The 17,621-nt window shown below is 41.5% G+C and overlaps 1 protein-coding gene across 1 annotated transcript in view; it reads left to right on the top strand.

Annotated features, from left to right (window-relative positions):
• The window catches only part of man1a1 (mannosidase, alpha, class 1A, member 1), a 108,952-nt gene that overhangs the window by 70,442 nt on the left and 20,889 nt on the right, over positions 1 to 17,621 (top strand). The window contains exon 5 of the mRNA XM_053613792.1: positions 7,282 to 7,376. Within this exon, the coding sequence (XP_053469767.1) occupies positions 7,282 to 7,376 (95 nt within the window). The remainder of the gene's footprint in view (positions 1 to 7,281; positions 7,377 to 17,621) is intronic.

Genomic DNA, 17,621 nt, shown 5'->3' on the forward strand with positions numbered 1-17,621 from the left:
TTTGAAGTTTGGGGTTAGAGTTTAGGGTTGGGTTTGAGTTTGGCGTTTGGGTTGGGTATGAGGTTATGGGTTTGAGCTTGGGTCTGGGCTTTGGAGTTAGGGTTAGGTTTGAGGTTGGGTTTGCGGGGGAGGGGGGGGGGAGTTTTGGGTTTGGTTTGGGATTGAGGTTGTAGTTGACATTAATTACTGTGAAAGTCTCTTGATTGGACCAGACATTTCTCTTTTCTTTAACTTTAGGATTTAGCATTTTTGTAGATGTTAATTCAAAATATTATCAGAAACCCAATCACTCAAACCAGAGATTGTCACACATTTGGCCAAAGAACATTTTATAATGTAATCATAGTGCTTCCATTACGTCTCCAACAACCAGAGTATAGTCACCAAAAACCTCCACTACACCACTAGTGAAGATCCGGGTCTGTAAAATCAGGGTTAAATAGAAAGCCATACAGAATTGGAGCAGCTCCTTTTACTTTGTGCTTCAAGCACTTAACTTGGCTGAATACCTGCCATTGTGTGGATCCCTGCAGCTCGAACCCAGACTGTTCTCTATTAGAGCTGTTGGTTTCATGAAAGACTTTGAAGAAAGGATTTGAACATCCCAAGTGACCTTGCAGGGCTGTGGAGTTTTTTTTAAAAAAAAAAAATGAGAGCAGCTTTCTATGTGAATGAATCCAGTCTGAACACGCCATCCTTTCTTCCGTCTTTGCTTCAAACGTTTTCTGAATGAGCACTGATTGTGTACATCACATGATTAATCTAGGCTTGTATTCCTCCCATGCCGAAGCATTTAGATGGCTTTAAGGGGGTATAGTGGCCAGACTGCTGTTCTCCTCCATTCAGCCCTCTCTCTCTGGTCTCTGCCTCATCCTGTCTTCCGTAAATGCCCTGAGAAATAAATAGAACAGGCTCCGCAGTTGAAACTGTGGTGGTCTAGCTCTGTCGACTTGCAATAAATCCTTGCAAATGAGCAGCGTAATTGCTTTTAAGTGCCCTTTTCAAAATTGTCTGCTGCTAGTTCCAGGGCGTGATCTACTGCGTCAGCCTTTTAAATTCTGAGTAACTCTGATGCTATTAAAGGATCGCTAATGATGCTTACTGCTGGGACGGGGGTGGGAACCGACAGGCAGGTGCAGCGCGTGTAATAACAGAGCTTTCCCTAATCGTCTCCTGCAGTTAAGCTTTATAGTTCGTCTTTACCTTTCAATAAAGGAGGCTTGATTGGTCGACGTGTCGGAACTGTGGGGAAACTTTTCACTGCGCAAGTCAGGATCTGTGTTCTACCACAGCGCTGTTCAGTTTTTGAATGGTGTTTATTAATTCTCTGTAACCGCACTACTCGGACTGCGGTGCCAGCTCGAATTCGTATTAATTCTAATGCCTTAAGGTTTTTATAGTAACAAATCATTCACAGGGACATGTCTAGAAGACACTAAGGCTAATCTAAGGCTAAGGCTAATAATAAACTGGTTAAAAAAAAAAAAGAAAAATGTCCTTTAACAAAGGAAAATGTATGATCTATGAGGAGATTTAACATTTTATGGAAGGAGTCTCCAGTGTCAACACGTTGTGTGTCCATCAGTGAGGGGTTTTTATTATTATTATTATTATTATTATTATTATTATTATTGTCTTATTCAAGAGAAAGAAGAAAAAAACCGAGGCTGGTGAGGGAACGGATTTATAACTGTTATAAGTGATAACAATCAGATGCTCAACAACAATAAATGTAACTATAAATGGATAAAAAAAAAAAGCACAACATGTCATCCATTAATACATTCCAAACTGAAAATGCTGTGGTGTAAGAGGAATAAAACACTTGCAGTTATTGGAAAATAATCACCTTCATGGTGGTAACAGCGACATGAACTCTCCGTCACGTCGGACCGCGTCACACCACCCTGTCGTCGTTGTTGTTGTTGATTATTTTCCTATAACAACGTGCTGCCAATTGTTTTATTCCTTCCTTAAGCACAACCTTTCTTCACTATCTACAGAAAGCAGCGAGGTCTTGCCAAGTGCGTTCACTGTATTGATTTATTCATTGTTTCTGAACATCTATTTTGGCCGGGATCTCCCTTGAAACCACGCGATGGAGTCGCCTGCACTCTTGAGTGAATTGCTGAGCTAAAACAGGCCACGGATTCCTATATTTTTCATTCAGTAATGCAGCCTGACATGGTTCTTTATGCATAACGCTCTTTCTTGTTTACCTCAGTTTGATCTGATAATAGCTTCTCTTTTTCTGCAGTTAATCTTTCAGACCCAACTCAGGCCTGCACAGTTATCTGCACAAACAGCACTCTGTTTGATGAAATTTTGAAGCATCACTTCCATTTAGAACATTGCCATTCATTAGGGATTTTCATCAGGCCAGTGGGAAGTGCAGAGTAATGCTTTCTTATTGGGGGGGGGTGACCGTGTGTCATGTGAGATTGCGTTCTAGTGATTGCGTGCAAGAACATCCTGTATTATAGTTCTGGTGTTTCTGAAGGAAATTTCAGCACGAATGCTCAAATTCGGTGTGGAATGTCTTAGTGGTTGTCTTTTATACCTTTTACGCAAGCCGATATGTGAATGGGATCTGAGACCACACGAGGAAGGATTTTGATACCAATATAAATGACACAGATACGGAAAACGGTTCACTGTTAATGCGAAAAAAATAAAATAAATAAATAAATAAATAAATCCATCCTATGAAATATTCCGACAAACGAGAGTGTTTTTGCATTTTATTTATTTTAATTTTTTTTTTATTGACATCCAGTGATTGACAACTTGATTAATCTAGATTAGATTCTTAAACTTAACCTTTTTGGACCTAAGGACCTGTTTAATTGTTTTTTAAAAAAAAATAAACGTGTATAGACCCCCTTTCAGTTCAGAATCCATTAATACTATAAGAACTCTAATTGCAGTAATAAATATAATAGCTTTGATAATTGTAGCTCGTCGTTTCCACCACTGTAGTTAAAATTTTTCAAGATGCACTTCTTCTCTCCTCTTCATGGATCACAAGGGTTCCCTGGACCCCCACTTGAAACCCTCTGGACTCCTAGCATCGTTGTTGGGCCTACAGATCTCTCTGATCAAGCACCATGAAGTTCATAACTTGTTTAAAGGCTCTCCATTTCCTGCTACAGCCAGCAGTTAATAATATTATATAGTAATAGTAATTCATCTTATTTATACACTCGGCTCTCTACTTAAAACCCCTAAAGATTCCCAGTACTGGTTCATGATTATCCTTCTCTACTTGTTTCTGCTGGGGTAAAACCTAGAAATGCTTTTATTATTATTATTATTATTATTATTATTTGTTTTAATTTAATTGCCCCTTCCTGATGTGAGCTTCTTTTCAGTCCGACAATCCAATGATCTCCTTTCATTGAAATCGAGTTAATGGGTCACCATAGAACTCAGATTAAATGTCAGAGAACAGCAGGCTTTAATTTCACTGGACTCCCAATATGTTTTGACATTTGCACCAGTGAAGACGGGATAAGGTGAGATTCAAAAGAAAAACAAAAAAATCCCCATGTACAGGAAGAGACCATTTAGAGTCAAAGTAGCATTTTGGATTTTCTATGCAACGAGGGGTTCTTAAACTGTTTAAAGCTTTTTAACTGTCAAATACATTTTGCAAAGCACCCTTTAACACAATTTTTAATGATCTTAATTAGTTACAAGTGAACGATAATATTTGGTCTATTTGTCAGAACTGTTTAATCCTAAAAGCTCCACCAACAGAAAGGCTATTTTACTTACAGGCTACTTGTTTTTTTGAATTATTGAGATTTGGATTGAACTCATTAAATTACTGGCCAGTCGAATGAGCTAATAACTTTTTTTAATTTTTTTTTTTTTTTACTCAAAATAATAAATATAATCATTTTTGACAATACTGTGTTGTGACTTGCACCACTGCTGCAAAACAAAATTCACCGATCCATTTACGTCCCTGAACACCACTCTGAAGAAGAAGACTTTTATTTGCCACATCACAGCACAGAGAAATTCTTTTTCCTCCCACATATTCCAGCTTGTTAGAAACCAGGGGTCAGAGCGCAGGGTCAGCCATGATACCGCACCCCTGGAGCAGAGAGGGTTAAGAGCCTTTCTCAAGGGCCCGGAAGTGGCAGCTTGGCGGTGCTGGGGCTTGAATCCCCGACTTTCAGATCAGCAACTCAGAGCTTTAACCACTGAGCCTCCACTGCCCTTAAAGAGGTCATAGAACCACTGCTTTACTGAACCTTAAATGAGGGGTTCTGGTTAAAACTAAAAAAAATTCTTCCCCTGGATTATATCAGGAATTTCCTCTCTTGGAGTTGTTAGTGGCTCTTCAAGGGACAAATGTATGACCTATTATTAAAGTCCCCTTTGTCGATTAATCCTGCACAGCATTTACCAGCATGTTGAGGTTTACTTGTACCTCGTTCGTTACACAAATGTAATATTGAAAAGTTTTGGGAGTGTATGCTGAGGACTAAGAATTGCAATCCTTATAAGCACAAATAGCTGAGTACGTACACTTAGTGCAGCATAATACAGGCTAAAATTATAGTTTTTGTTTGTTTTTTTTAAATATCCATAAATAATATGATTATTCTCAATTGCGCCTTGGCTTAATATTTAACAGTCTGAATGCAGACTAAAATATGAATTTTTTTTTTTTTCTTTCTTTCCCATTTTCTCTATAGATTAATCTGAAGTTTCTGCTTAAATAGTATAGCCATTATTAGTATACTGATTACACACTGTCTTTGTGTCTCATTAAGCCTCCGCACTTTAGGGACGAGTCTTTGGCTGTACTACTTTCGGGTACGATGACCTGGGGCCTGGTTGCAGCAGCTGGACGTAAAAATCTTGGGTGTTAGCCGTACGCCGGGGCTTAGCTACGTCCGGGGTTGTGATTAAATATTTACATCTCTTGCACCATCTAAAAGCACGACTAGGCTCGGCTACGCCCGGCGTAGACACTGATAGTTGGCACGCCATTCACGTCGCTATGGTTACAAACGTACATTTACTGATTAAAAATGACCCCTGGGCCGAGGAAACGGAAATTAAATGACTCGGATTGTGAACCGAGAAAAATGATCGGACCCTACGGTAAGGATCCGCGTCTTTTAATGTGCGACAAAACAATGCCGTAAGTAATAAGAAGAAACAGGACGTCTGACGGGTGATAACAGCGGCAGTCAGTGAAGCGGAGGGTGGATTAGGAAGTCGGACAGCGCTCCGTTCCTATCCGTTACATGTCGCAGCTGACACGTCGATCAATTCCGACGGTTCAGCCGTGCCGAAACGAACTCTTTCAATAGGCTGTCGATCTCCGTATATATCCGGAGGATTGGTGCGGCCTCTCGTTACTCTTTCACGCCTCTTCGTAGCCTGTATATTAGACGCGCCGTCGACGTATCGACGGTCTTCACTTTACACCAACCTTCGACTCGGCGTAAGATTTAGTCTCAGACGTAGCATTATGGCTAGATGGTGCAGCAGGTATTAAAGCTACGTAGGGCTTAAGCCGCGTTTTACGCCCAGCCGAGTCTTACAACTGTGTGCATCCATCTGGTGCAACCGGGCCCTGGAGCGTATCTGAGCTGGCGTATGGTGTATGACAGCTCTGAGTATTTTTCTCCCCTGATCAAAAATGTTTTTGTTTTTTTGTTTTTTCATTTTTAACCGAAGATCATACACTTTAGCCTTTACAAATTGTAGCTTTCAAGAAAATACACCAAATTCACTGACTAGCTTTAACTATGCACCTCTGTTTTCACTTATTTGGATGAAGTGTGCTACGTAATCTTCTCAATCAGTGTTATAGTTATTGTTTTTGGGGTCTTTTTTTTTTTTCTTCTTCTTAAACCTGTCGAGTTTTCCACTTTGACAGTCTTTATAAGCTTCCTAATCAATGTTGGCATTCCTGTGATAATTTCATAGAGCGCGGTTTTCATGTACTCTGCAGCCTCGAGTCTTTATTATATACATTTGATCAAAATGGTCTTGAGCGGCGTCTCATCTTCAAATATTCATGCGCCGCGGCTGGGTGATAATCGGCGCTGTCCGTCCATCTCGCTCGGAACGCGGTTCCTCTGGAAGTGTCCGCGATTATGTCTAACAGTGCACGTCCCCACACCGGAGGCGCAGGACAGACGGCGGGAGGGTTCTGAGCGCCAGCCTGGTGGATTCCTGCTCAGAATTTAGTGTGACGGGTTTACAGTCGACCTTGCCGAGGTGCCAAGTTCAAGCGTGCACATTTTCATCTAGGAAGAGAGATGGATGGAGACCGAGACAGGAGGCTGCTTGAAACACTTGTAGTTTGGCTCGGTGGGACGCTCGGAGGAGGGGCGGGGACGGAGCTCCAACATGAACAGAATGAGTAATTCTGCGAAGTGAGAGCTTTGAATCTCTGATGCAGCTTTTTCGCTTCAGCATCAGCACTTAACGTTCATTTGAAGAACCGTCAAAACGTCTCAGTATGCTCTCTCTCTCTCTCTCTCTCTCTCTCTCTCTCTCTCTCGGTGAACTCAGCTCTTTTACTTCGCCTTTCGTCTTCGCCCGCTTTGGGATTTGGAAGCGCTCTCTGTATTTTTTGCGATTCCGCATTTCCAGCACCAAACGCTCTCAATTTAGCTTTTATCTCTTCTCTTCTCCTCCCTCCCTCCCCCCACACCACCTAGGGACGATTGTGGCAAACAGAACCCTGACGATGTGTGTTTTTTTTGGGGGGGGGGGGGGGGTTCGTTTTATTTTTTATTATTTTTGTCGATAAGATCTCCGCTGTACGCAGAGGCTCTTGGCAGGTGGAGGTTGGCTGGATGTCCTCCTCACTGTAGGAGATGACATGAAGGCTGGAAGGAAGGAGAGCTATGAGAGGAGATGACAGGCAGACAGCAGGTTAAGAGCAGCTGGGAGACCTAATACACATGGGCAACTTTTATCTGATCTGTTCTTATCTGCCTGCTGCAGGATTCTGGTCTCTCCACACACACACACACACACACACACACACACACACACACATGCATGCACGCACGCACGCACGTACACCGGCAGTCGCTGTGTGACTTTCAGCCTGTCTGTTGCGATCAAGCAGATGAAAAGAACTGAATCAGAGTGAAAGGGCAAAATGGGTACCAGGGCCAGTCATATACCATGTGCCAGAGTGTCAGTGTGTGAAGGTGTACCTGACTGCAACTTTACTAGATCTCTCTCTCTCTCTCTCCCTCTCTCTCACTCTCTCTCCTGTCTTTTCTTTTCTCTCAGGTGTTCAGGAAGAAAGCCGTCGAGCTGGGAGAGAAATTACTGCCTGCATTCAAAACACCCACAGGCATCCCTTGGGCTCTCCTCAACCTAAAAAGGTCAGTCAAATATATACACACACACACACACACACACACACACACAATATATATTTTTGACATTCTGTGTCAAATTCCAGGCATTTCTGCTTGCTACATGTCCACGTTTTTCTCTCTTTTCTGTTTTATACACAGCTCCTCATATCCTCATAGCATGTGTACTCAACGATTGATAGCTCATTTAAAGTCCCGTGGTGCATGCTGGGAAATATTTAAAATGTCTGAATGATGCGCAAAGGCCTGGGCTGATCATACGGCCATGTGCTCCTGACTTTGTCCTACTTTTTCCGAAGGCTACACCCGTTATATTGAGAAATAAAAGGTCCCCAAAGCGCTGTTTAATTATAACGGAGCCCCGCACATAACATACCAATATATCCTGGCCACGTTTTATTCATTCCTTCCTTCGTTTTAGGTAAATGTGTTTAAATAATAATATGTGGCCTGCATTTACCTAAAACGAGGGAACAAATTAATAAAACATGCTCGCGTATTAATAAGTCGTGGGATTGGTTTCTTAATATATTGGGGGGGGGGGGGTTTACCCGCATGTAAATTCTGACACGTTTCTGCAACTGTTTTTTTATTTTCCGGCGACATATCAAAATATAATACACGGAGAGATTAAGCAGCGAAAATTGCCACCAGTTTCATTTACCGCCAATTCCGTAAATTGGTTTAGTAAATTTCGTACAGAGATGCAAACAGATGCGAATGAACACACTACAGGCTGTCACCTGAGGTAGCGATTTAAAAAAAATATAAAAAATCAATCAAACAAAACCTATATCAAAGACAATATTAGTCACAACGCTTATTTAAATATACAGTGTTACAATATAATTATTACTACATTAATTTAAAAACAAAAAAAAACAGAACCGACTCGTCACGGTATCAGAGCAGATCCTCGGCTTTTGCAGCCAATCACGTGCGCTTACGATATAGTCTCGATACTGTGGTGAGTGATTACGCGATCCACTTTTCTGAGATATTGTTGCCATGGTGATGTATTTTTTAAAATGTTTTTAATCATTACAAATGAAATGGTACTGAATGGATGCCGTTGATTTGACGAAGTGACGATAAAAAAAAAAAAAAAACCAGAGCAGCGTGTGTTTTATTCTTCAAAACAATTCCATGGAGTGAATGAAAAGTGGTTACATGATGTGCTAACATGAAATAAAACATAACACCTACACTATTGTCTTTTTATTTAGAATTAATCATTAATCAGTGTTAAAATGTAACCACTTTAGTCGCTTATTCTGACCTTTTTAAAATATATATATATATATATATATATATATATATATAATATATATTTATTTATATGTATATATATTTATTTGTGTGTGTGTGTTTGTGTGTGTGTTTGTGTATATATATATATATATATATATATATATATATATATATATATATATATATATAATGTAACTGGACCTTCACAATTTGTCATTGAATGTAATTTTTCTAAAATAAAAATAAAAAATGAGCAAAGTTAGCATCCGAGGCACCGAGTTGTGATGCAGCAGCCATCTTCTGCACACTGTTAGAAAACAGGAACGAAACAGAATCTGTAGTCCGTATGAAAATATGTAATATAATATGCAAATAGAATAAAATTTTGCCTGTCGATTGTTTCTCGCTGAGTAAAATTAGAAACGTTGACTTTACGCAAGTCACCATCGTACCGGTGATGTTTTGCATAACTTTGCAAAGTAACATGGAACTAGAGTACAGATCCGCCGTTGCTCAGAGCCTTGAAACTGGTATCAGAAACACGGTATCGGCTCATGCAAACAAGCAGTCTTTTCTGCTCTAGAGTCTTATCCTGACAAGGTCAGACATCTCATTCTTTTTCCAAGGGGTGTTCCAGTGCTTGTTTTCACACTGAGTTTAAAATTTTGATATTCAGTCCACTGAGGGGGAAAAAAATGAAATAAAAAAATCCTGTCAGAACGAGTTCAGGCTTTGCACACAAACTAGCAAAATGTTTCTTGTATGATGCCTCACCAGGTTTGGGTTCTGCCTCAGAACTCTGGAGTCAGAGAGAGAAAAGAGAGATACTTCGTGTGTGTGTGTGTGTGTGTGTGTGTGTGTGTGTGTGTGTGTGTGTTTGTAAGGCTGCTTTTTTGTGTTGAAGGGCACCCTGGTTCCCGGCTGTTTTCCAGCATTTGTGAGAGAGCGGGTTTGTTGCTGAGTGTTCAGGGTCACAGGTTCGGCACTGATAAATGCGGAGAGACAGTTGATCTGGATTCGGTGCTGCGTGTCTTGTTTGTAGCTGGAAAGCTTATTCCAGGGGCTCGTAGCCTTGGCAGTGGCTGGGGGGATGGGTGCAGTGTGCACTCTAGAGAATAAAAACCTGATAGAGGGCTTGATTGGCATGGGCAGTATCTAATGAAACCCAAGTACTTCCTCTTCCATCTGTTCAAGCAAGTGGGTAGCAGTCAGAGAGAGTGATAGTGATTCAGCAGCTAGCTGTTCTTTATCCAAGGCCATGATGTGTGTGTGTGTGTGTGTGTGTGTGTGTGTGTGTGTGTGTGTGTGTGTGTGTGAGAGAGAGAGAGAGAGATTGTGTGCAGATGGTGCCTAATGTGACTGAAGAGACTATTGCCTAATGGCTGAGATGAAGATAGCATTTTGACTGAGACCTTTTCCTCTGGCCTCCTTGCGACCGAACCATCTGCACTTATTAATTAAATGAGTGTAATGAACTAATTGGGAAGAAAATGAAGGGAGTTTACACCCTCGTTATGCCTGTTGATGCATGCCGTCCCTGAAGCTTCATCAGCCATGCGATTCGCCAAAAAAACAAAAACGGCAGCTGCTCTCAGACGAGAGGAAAACGCCGCTTCACCCAGGTGGCCGAAACCCAACACGACCTCTTAATCAGCGCGTGGCGTCATCCTGATTTGTTTTGACTAGTATCAAAACTCATCAGCGGGGAACGGCTGTCATTTTTGACTGGATGCTAATTTTGTGAATGTTTGCTCTAGTCTATAATCTGTGGAAAAGTCAAACTGGGCCTGTTGCCTAAGTCGGTGTAAATATTCATTGTGCTAATAACCAGGTTCTGAACATGTTCTGCAAAACAGCTGAGAAAAACATATTGTTGAAGCATGAAATTCACCCTCGGACGCAATCTGTCGACTAAATACAGGATAACAATACCAAGAATAAAGGATAAACGGGCTCATCCTACAGAGAAAACTTACAAAAGCCCAAGGCTGTGTATCTTTAAAAATAATAATAATGTAATGATTTATGATTCCTCTAACCTGTGTCACAAGGGTGTACTGTTTGAGTCAGGTTCCACTTGTTCCAGTGTCAACCCTGGTTTGTCCATTACAGCTCTACAGTACATTTGCCCCCGTAGTTACTAATTCCCCGAATCTATGAACCTGCATTCATAATGTGGTTCGGCTGGACGAGACACAACCAGGCCTGATTACTGCAAACCCTGTTCAATCAAATCAACACTTAAATAGAACTTTTTCAGCAGCATGAAGTTGGTTAAAAGGTCTTACCCGGTAACACATTATGGCAAAGTTGAAAGAAATTCCAGAAATGATGAGGAAGAAGGTGATTGAAATGCATCAGTCTAGGAAGGGTTACAAAGAAATTTCAAAGGCTCTGGGACTCCAAAGAACCACAGTGAGAGCCGTTATCTCCAAATCTTAAAAATCTACACAGTAGTGAACCTTCCCAGAAGTGGCCGACCTTCCAAAATTCCTCCAAGAGCACAGCAACGACTCATCCAACAAGTCACAAAAGAGCCAAGGACAACATCGAAGGAACTACAGGCCTCGCATCAATAAAGATCACTGTTCATGACTCCACTATCAGAAAGACACTGGGGGAAAATGGCATCCATGGAAGAGTGGCGAGGTGAAAACCACTGCTAACCCAGAAGAACATTGAGGCTCGTCAGAATTTTGCAAAAACACTACTTGATAATCCTCAAGCCTTTTGGAGAATGTTCTGTGGATTGATGAGTAGAAAGTGGAACTGTTTGGAAGACAGCGGTCCCGTCAGATCTGCCGTAAACCAAACACCGAATTCCACAAAAAGAACATCATACCTACGGTCAAGCATGGTGGTGGAAGTGTGATGGTGTGGGGATGCTGCTTCAGGGCCTGAGCAACTTGCAATAATTGAGGGAAACATGAATTCTGCTCTCTACCAGAAAATCCTAAAGGAGAATGTCCGGTCTTCAGTACGTAAGTTGAAACTCGAGCAGCTGGATTATGCAGCAAGACAATGATCCAAAGAAAGAAAAGAAAATGAAGACGCGCACTATTTGGAACTGATTTAAATGGGTTTTTTTTTCCTTTCTAGTTTTAGGTATAAAGGTGAGGTAATTAGCATGAAGTCCGTTCTGTGTTAAACGTTTGTATTCAGTCAGCTCTCCAGTTATTCACGTCCTGACTCATCCATCCACTTTCTTTGTATAATCGGAGGGACAAAATTCTCCTGCATTTCAGTGCCAGTCAAATTTACATTCCTGAGCCATCTAGAAGCTAGAATAATAAAATACAGTACAATACAAAATGGAACACTGCAAATATCAACTCAGTTATTTTGGACTTTAAATGGACTTCAGTGGCCTATAATTGGTTTCGAAGGTTCCTCGTGGTTTCTCGCCATTCTAGAGGAGCCATAACAGTAGCAATCAACATTTATATAACAGAGTCCCAATAATCTGATGAACCTGTTTGAATATCAGTGTCTGACCCAGTTTTAACATAGACTCTCCCAATTTGGTCATTTCACATAACCCAGTTTTGAAAGGCCAGAAGCTGTTTCCTTCATCACACCAGCTGTCGTCATCGTCCTCCTCCTCCTCCTCCTCTTCCTCTTCCTCCTCTTTCTCAGTTCCAATCCCGCGAGTAGCAGCATTGAACTGATGTGCCAATAAATTTACAGCAGCACAGTGCAGAACAACCTTGACCCAGATTTCATTTGGCCAAGACTGACGGGCTCTGTGGGGGTGTCAGGCTTGAAAATCGCACACACTCACTCACATACATACATACAAACATACAAACACACAGAGAAAAAGAACGTAGAAGACATGACATGTTGAGAATTTAACTTTAGACCATTACATATTTATTAGTGCAGTTAAATGCTGATTAAAAACAGTAACGATATCATCAAACCACGCTTCAATGAACAGCCATACAAGGGATTAAAATTACATTTCTGGCTCCGATACCTTTTTACGTTACACTGTTTTCAAAAATAAATCAATCAGAGCGATAAATGTGCAAAATGATACATTTGTGTATGATATTACGTTATTCACGGACTATCGCTGAATCGGTTTAGAGCTAAATCTCCTTGCACCACTGTCTGCAGTAGTCGAACAGCATTGTGTGCTACCGTAGGAAACCAAACCAAAGAGAGAACTGACCAACATATCGATGAAAGAAGTAATAAGGATTCATACGCAAGTTGTTCAGGGTGGATTTGTCCTCGTTGGTAGGTAAAAGGAAACGGCTTAAATTATTTTTAATTGCCGATAAATTAGCTGTGATGCTAAAAAAAAAAAAAAAAACGCTAAAACAGACCGTGTAACGAGCCATATTTTGCTACATTGACCTGTCAAGATGTGAGCGTTAAAGCTCGACATATTAAAGCAGGCCGGCATTCAAAAGCAACCTCTCGGTGATAAGAGAGGTGGAAAGCAGCTGACAGGAACGGTGCAGATAAACAGTTGGCCTGCTGACAGTTGAAAAGGAGAAGCAGGACAGCATTAGGAAGGGGAAGTCTGTTGTTTTATACACCCTGCAAACAGCACAAGTGACCTTGCATTTCTCTTTTGCTTGATGTTTTACCAAAGATATGCTTGAGAGAAAATTATCGCATACCCTCAGGATAAAATGAAGACGGTGAAGACTTCTTTAAGATGAATTGTAAAGTCACAGCTATGGGAAGAGGGAGGTGTCAAATTCTAACGCAGCTTGGCGGCACGGTGGTGCAGCAGGTAGAGACACCACCCGCAACTCCAGAGTCCCCTGGTGGGGTCCTGAGCTCGGATTTCTGGCAGTGTAGAGTTTCACACACTCTACCCGTGCCCGTATAGGTGTCTTCCCAAAAACATGCCAGTAGGTGGTTTGGCGACTTTAAATTGCACATAGGAGTGCAAGAACACCTGGCATCCCTTTCAGGGTATATTCCCACCTCTCATCCAGTATTCTTTGGACAGGCTCAGCAAGTTACCGGAGTCTTTGAGATGAAGATGTATATGGACGAGTACAGTCAGTGTCTTCTTCAAGGTTGTTTATTTGTTGCCATGTGGTAATGACCACAAAAAAAAAAAAAAAAAAGAATCAGTAATTACTTGTTTATTTTCTGCAAAACCTTGAGTAGACTTTCAGCTGCTTGAAAAAGCATGAAGTGGGATAGCTTTGCTCATCCTGTAGCAGAGCATTGTGGGATATGTTTAATGTTTTCAGCCTTATCTGATCATCAGCCGGAAGGGAGTTTGCATTAACCACAAACAAATGACTCATGGGGTCATTCCAGCTTCCCCTCATTTTGACATTACAGTCCGCCTCAACAACTTCTCTGTACTGTCCCCAGGCCACTTTAATTGAGTCGAGGCAGGTTAAGTTGAATCACGTCAGGCTCTGGCAGGAAGGGGAATCTGATTCCAGAGTTCTTTTATCAGTCTTATGAGGCATAATAAAAGGCAGAGAGAGGGAGTGTGGGATAAAGATAAGCCACTGAAAGCAAACCTCGGAAGATAAGTCTCAAGAACAGAATGAGGGATGCAGCAATTGTGACTGGAAAGTGGGGTTACATCAAACAACAGGAAATGAAGACAACACATCCTGCCTCTTTACAGAACATCAGTAAGAACAAACTGTACTAAGTACATTTAAAATTTTGTAGAACATTTACCCCATTGAATAGTTAACAGTGTATTCCCTGGTTATGTGGTGGCTTGGGTTGAGAAGTGTTAGTGTTCCTATAGCAGCAACATATAAAAAATGTATAACAAATTATCCATAGGTACTTATTATTATTATTATTATTATTATTATTATTATTGTTATTATTATTATGGTGGCTTAGTGGTTAGCACATTTACCTCACATCTCCGGGGTTGGGTGTTAATACCTGGAGCTTGCAGGTTCTCCGTGTGCTTCGGGGGGTTTTCCTCTGGGTACTCCGGTTTCCTCCCCAGCCAAAAGACATGTGCTGTAGGCTAATTGGCATTTCCAAATGGTCCATAGTGTGTGAGTGGGGGTGTGAATGTGTGTGCAGATTGGTTGTCACCCCATCCAGAGTGTCCCCCGCCTTGTGCCTCGAGTTCCCTGGGAAAGAGCCAAAAACAGTTTGTCCCTCTGGTGAATCCTTTAAATATAACCCTAATATAGCTTTCTCATTCAAAGAAGGTTCCAAGTAGAGCAGCTTTGGGAAGCTCCGAACGTTGAACAAACCAAAGAATCTTTGAAGAACCATTTTTGAAAAGTGGAACATTGACGCTGCTACCTAGCAAATTGAACACGTACAGCAAGACCTGTCTGCTAATTCGATTCGATTCAGTTCAGTTTTCGACATTGTCACAAAGCAGACTTGGAGAAATCCAGATGTAGATTTAGATCCCTAATGAACATGCCGGAGATGATCATGGTGAGGAAAAACTCTGACATGACTTGAGAAGGAAAAAAAAAAACTCAAAAGGAACCCATCGTCTTTTGGGTGGCGCCGGATATTGGCATCATTATATAGGTGTAGAAGATGATTGGTTCGCTTATGAGTCTGGTTCCTCTCATTGGTTCTTCCTCATGCTGTCTTCACCACTGTTGCCCCTGGCTTGGATATTAGGGCTCTAGATCTACATACATATTTCTGTAAAGCTGCTTCATGTCTGTTGAACTGAACCGAACAGTCAGTGGGTGGGGCGTTATGGATTGTGTGGTTGACTTTAATGTGAAGTCAGCAGATGTGACTCATACTAAGATGAGTGACCGTTGCACTCGGAAATGTTTTCCTGCAAAGACTTGACTAGTCTCATTGTTGCGTTATATTTGACTTGAAGGCCATGTGAGTTTAAGGACCCTGTTTTATTTTAGGTTTTAGTGACAGCAAGAGCAAATTGTAGGACATCCTGCTTGTCAGAAAGAGATTAAATCAATATGTTTTCTTGGCTTGTGGAACCATAGCAACGGCATGCGGTTTTGTTTTGGGTTTTTTTTTTTTTTTCTTCTCTCGATGCAACAAATTGCTTATTAGTCGTTCGCTATCTGCATTTGAAAGGGACTTGTTATTATAAGCTTCGTGTCATGCAAGTTGCTGAAGAGCCATGAAGGGGTTTCCTGTCAGAGCAAAGAAGTGCTGTTGGATTTCTATAGCTGTGGTTTAGTGGCTGTTGTGTATATAAAACACCCTTTTTGTTGGATGGCTTGATTGCTTCACCTAGCTGTGAGGCTTGGGTTTAGTTCAGGAAGTCAGCTTGCTAATAGACATGTGAATAGGACCCACGCCGGGCCTTTCGGTGAGAATTGACATGTAATATGCAGCTCGAGACGAAATGTATTCCATCAGTGTAGAGCTGGTTAGTCTGCTGATGGAGTGTGTGGCACGTCCAAGAGAGTGCTTTAACCCCCGTAATCAGGCATTGCCTTGCTCGACTTTGAGGACTCGCCTCCTCAGCTGCTGATGAAAAGGGAAGAGATGGAAAATTAGATGTCTATAGCAAAAAAAAAAACAACAAAAAAAAAACGTGTGCTCAATTAGACATCCAGGCTTAGAATAGCCTGATGTTTCTCCCTTTTCTGCCTTGTGAAAAATGGCCACCGGGTCATCACATTTGTGCGTAATCAATCTAACGATCCAGAGAAGGGCTCTGAGTAATTGGTTCATGATCCATGTGGCCTGATTACAAGAGCCATTTGCGTGTTCTACACCAATGAGCAGTCCTTTTCCATTTTCTCAGAATTTTTCCCCAGAAAGCAAAAAAAAGCTCCGCCGCGACTTACCGAGCATGGCTGCCCCTGTTGATGATTTACAGCGCCCACAGTGCAAGTGCCAAACATGTGACCTTATTGCGTTTCCTTGGGCTGGCGTGAGACTTCCTGAGAGGAAAACCCATTAACCATTTACTGGATTTCTGAAATGCGCCATAAGACAGGCTCATTGATTCTCAGACTCGTGCCTGTCCTAGCATTAGAGAGGACACTGTCCGAGTCCTAACAGCAAAAACGAGGGATTTGATTGGAAATGTGTAGAGTTTTGCTCTAGACCACAGTGTTCACCGTTGTCATAGCAGTCAATCCTTATTAAAGCGCACACACAAACGTATTACCATATCCGTTGCCGTAATCTCCTTAAGGTTCTTGCAACACACAGCGTTTTCATCTTTTTTTTTTTTTTTTTTTTTTTTTAAAGCATTTTTCCAAATGAACATCCCGAGCTTTTTTAATCAGCTTTGTAACAAACAAAGAAATTGGTTTGGCACTGTTTATATTTACTAGATTGTTTTAGTTCATTTGTTTGTTTGTTTGTTTGTTGTAAGAACGAGCTCGGAATAAATGTCTGGCATTTATGGTGTGCTTTCATTTTCAATCGATTGTACGGTCGGGTCCATAAGTATTTGGACAGTGGCGCAACTTTCGTCGTTCTGCCTCTGTACACCGCCACGATGGATTTAAAATGAAGAACTCCAGCTGTGATTGACGTGTAGACTTTCAGCTTTAATTCAAGGGGTGTATTTATTTGTTTATATGTAATCGGACGATCGACTGATCAGCAGGTTCATGGCCAGGCGTGGCCTGTTTCCTCGTTATTTCATGACAAATTAAGGAGATAAAAGGTCTGGGGTTGATTCCAAGCGTTGAATTTGCATTTGGTAGCTGTTCATGGGAACTCTCAATATGCGGTCCAAAGAGGTGTCGATGCACGTGAAGGAGACCATCGTTAGGCTGAAAAAAACAAAACGGACCTATCAGAGTGATAGCAGAGACTTTGCGTGGCCAAATCAGCAGTTTGGTACATTTCTTAAAAAGAAGGAATGCACCGTGAGCTCAGCAACACCGAAAGGCCTGGACGTCCACTGAAGACAACTAAAAGTGGATGTTCTGGAACAAGATTAATTTTTACAAGATCTTGTTCTCGTAGCAGAATGATGAGAAGAGAAGAGTATGGAGAAGGAAAGGAAGGGCTCATCGTCTGTCAAACATGGTGGAGGCAGTGTTATGACATGGGCATGTATGCCTGCCAGTGGAA

The sequence above is a fragment of the Ictalurus furcatus genome, chromosome 25 (assembly GCF_023375685.1).
Source record: "Ictalurus furcatus strain D&B chromosome 25, Billie_1.0, whole genome shotgun sequence".
NCBI lineage: Eukaryota > Metazoa > Chordata > Actinopteri > Siluriformes > Ictaluridae > Ictalurus > Ictalurus furcatus.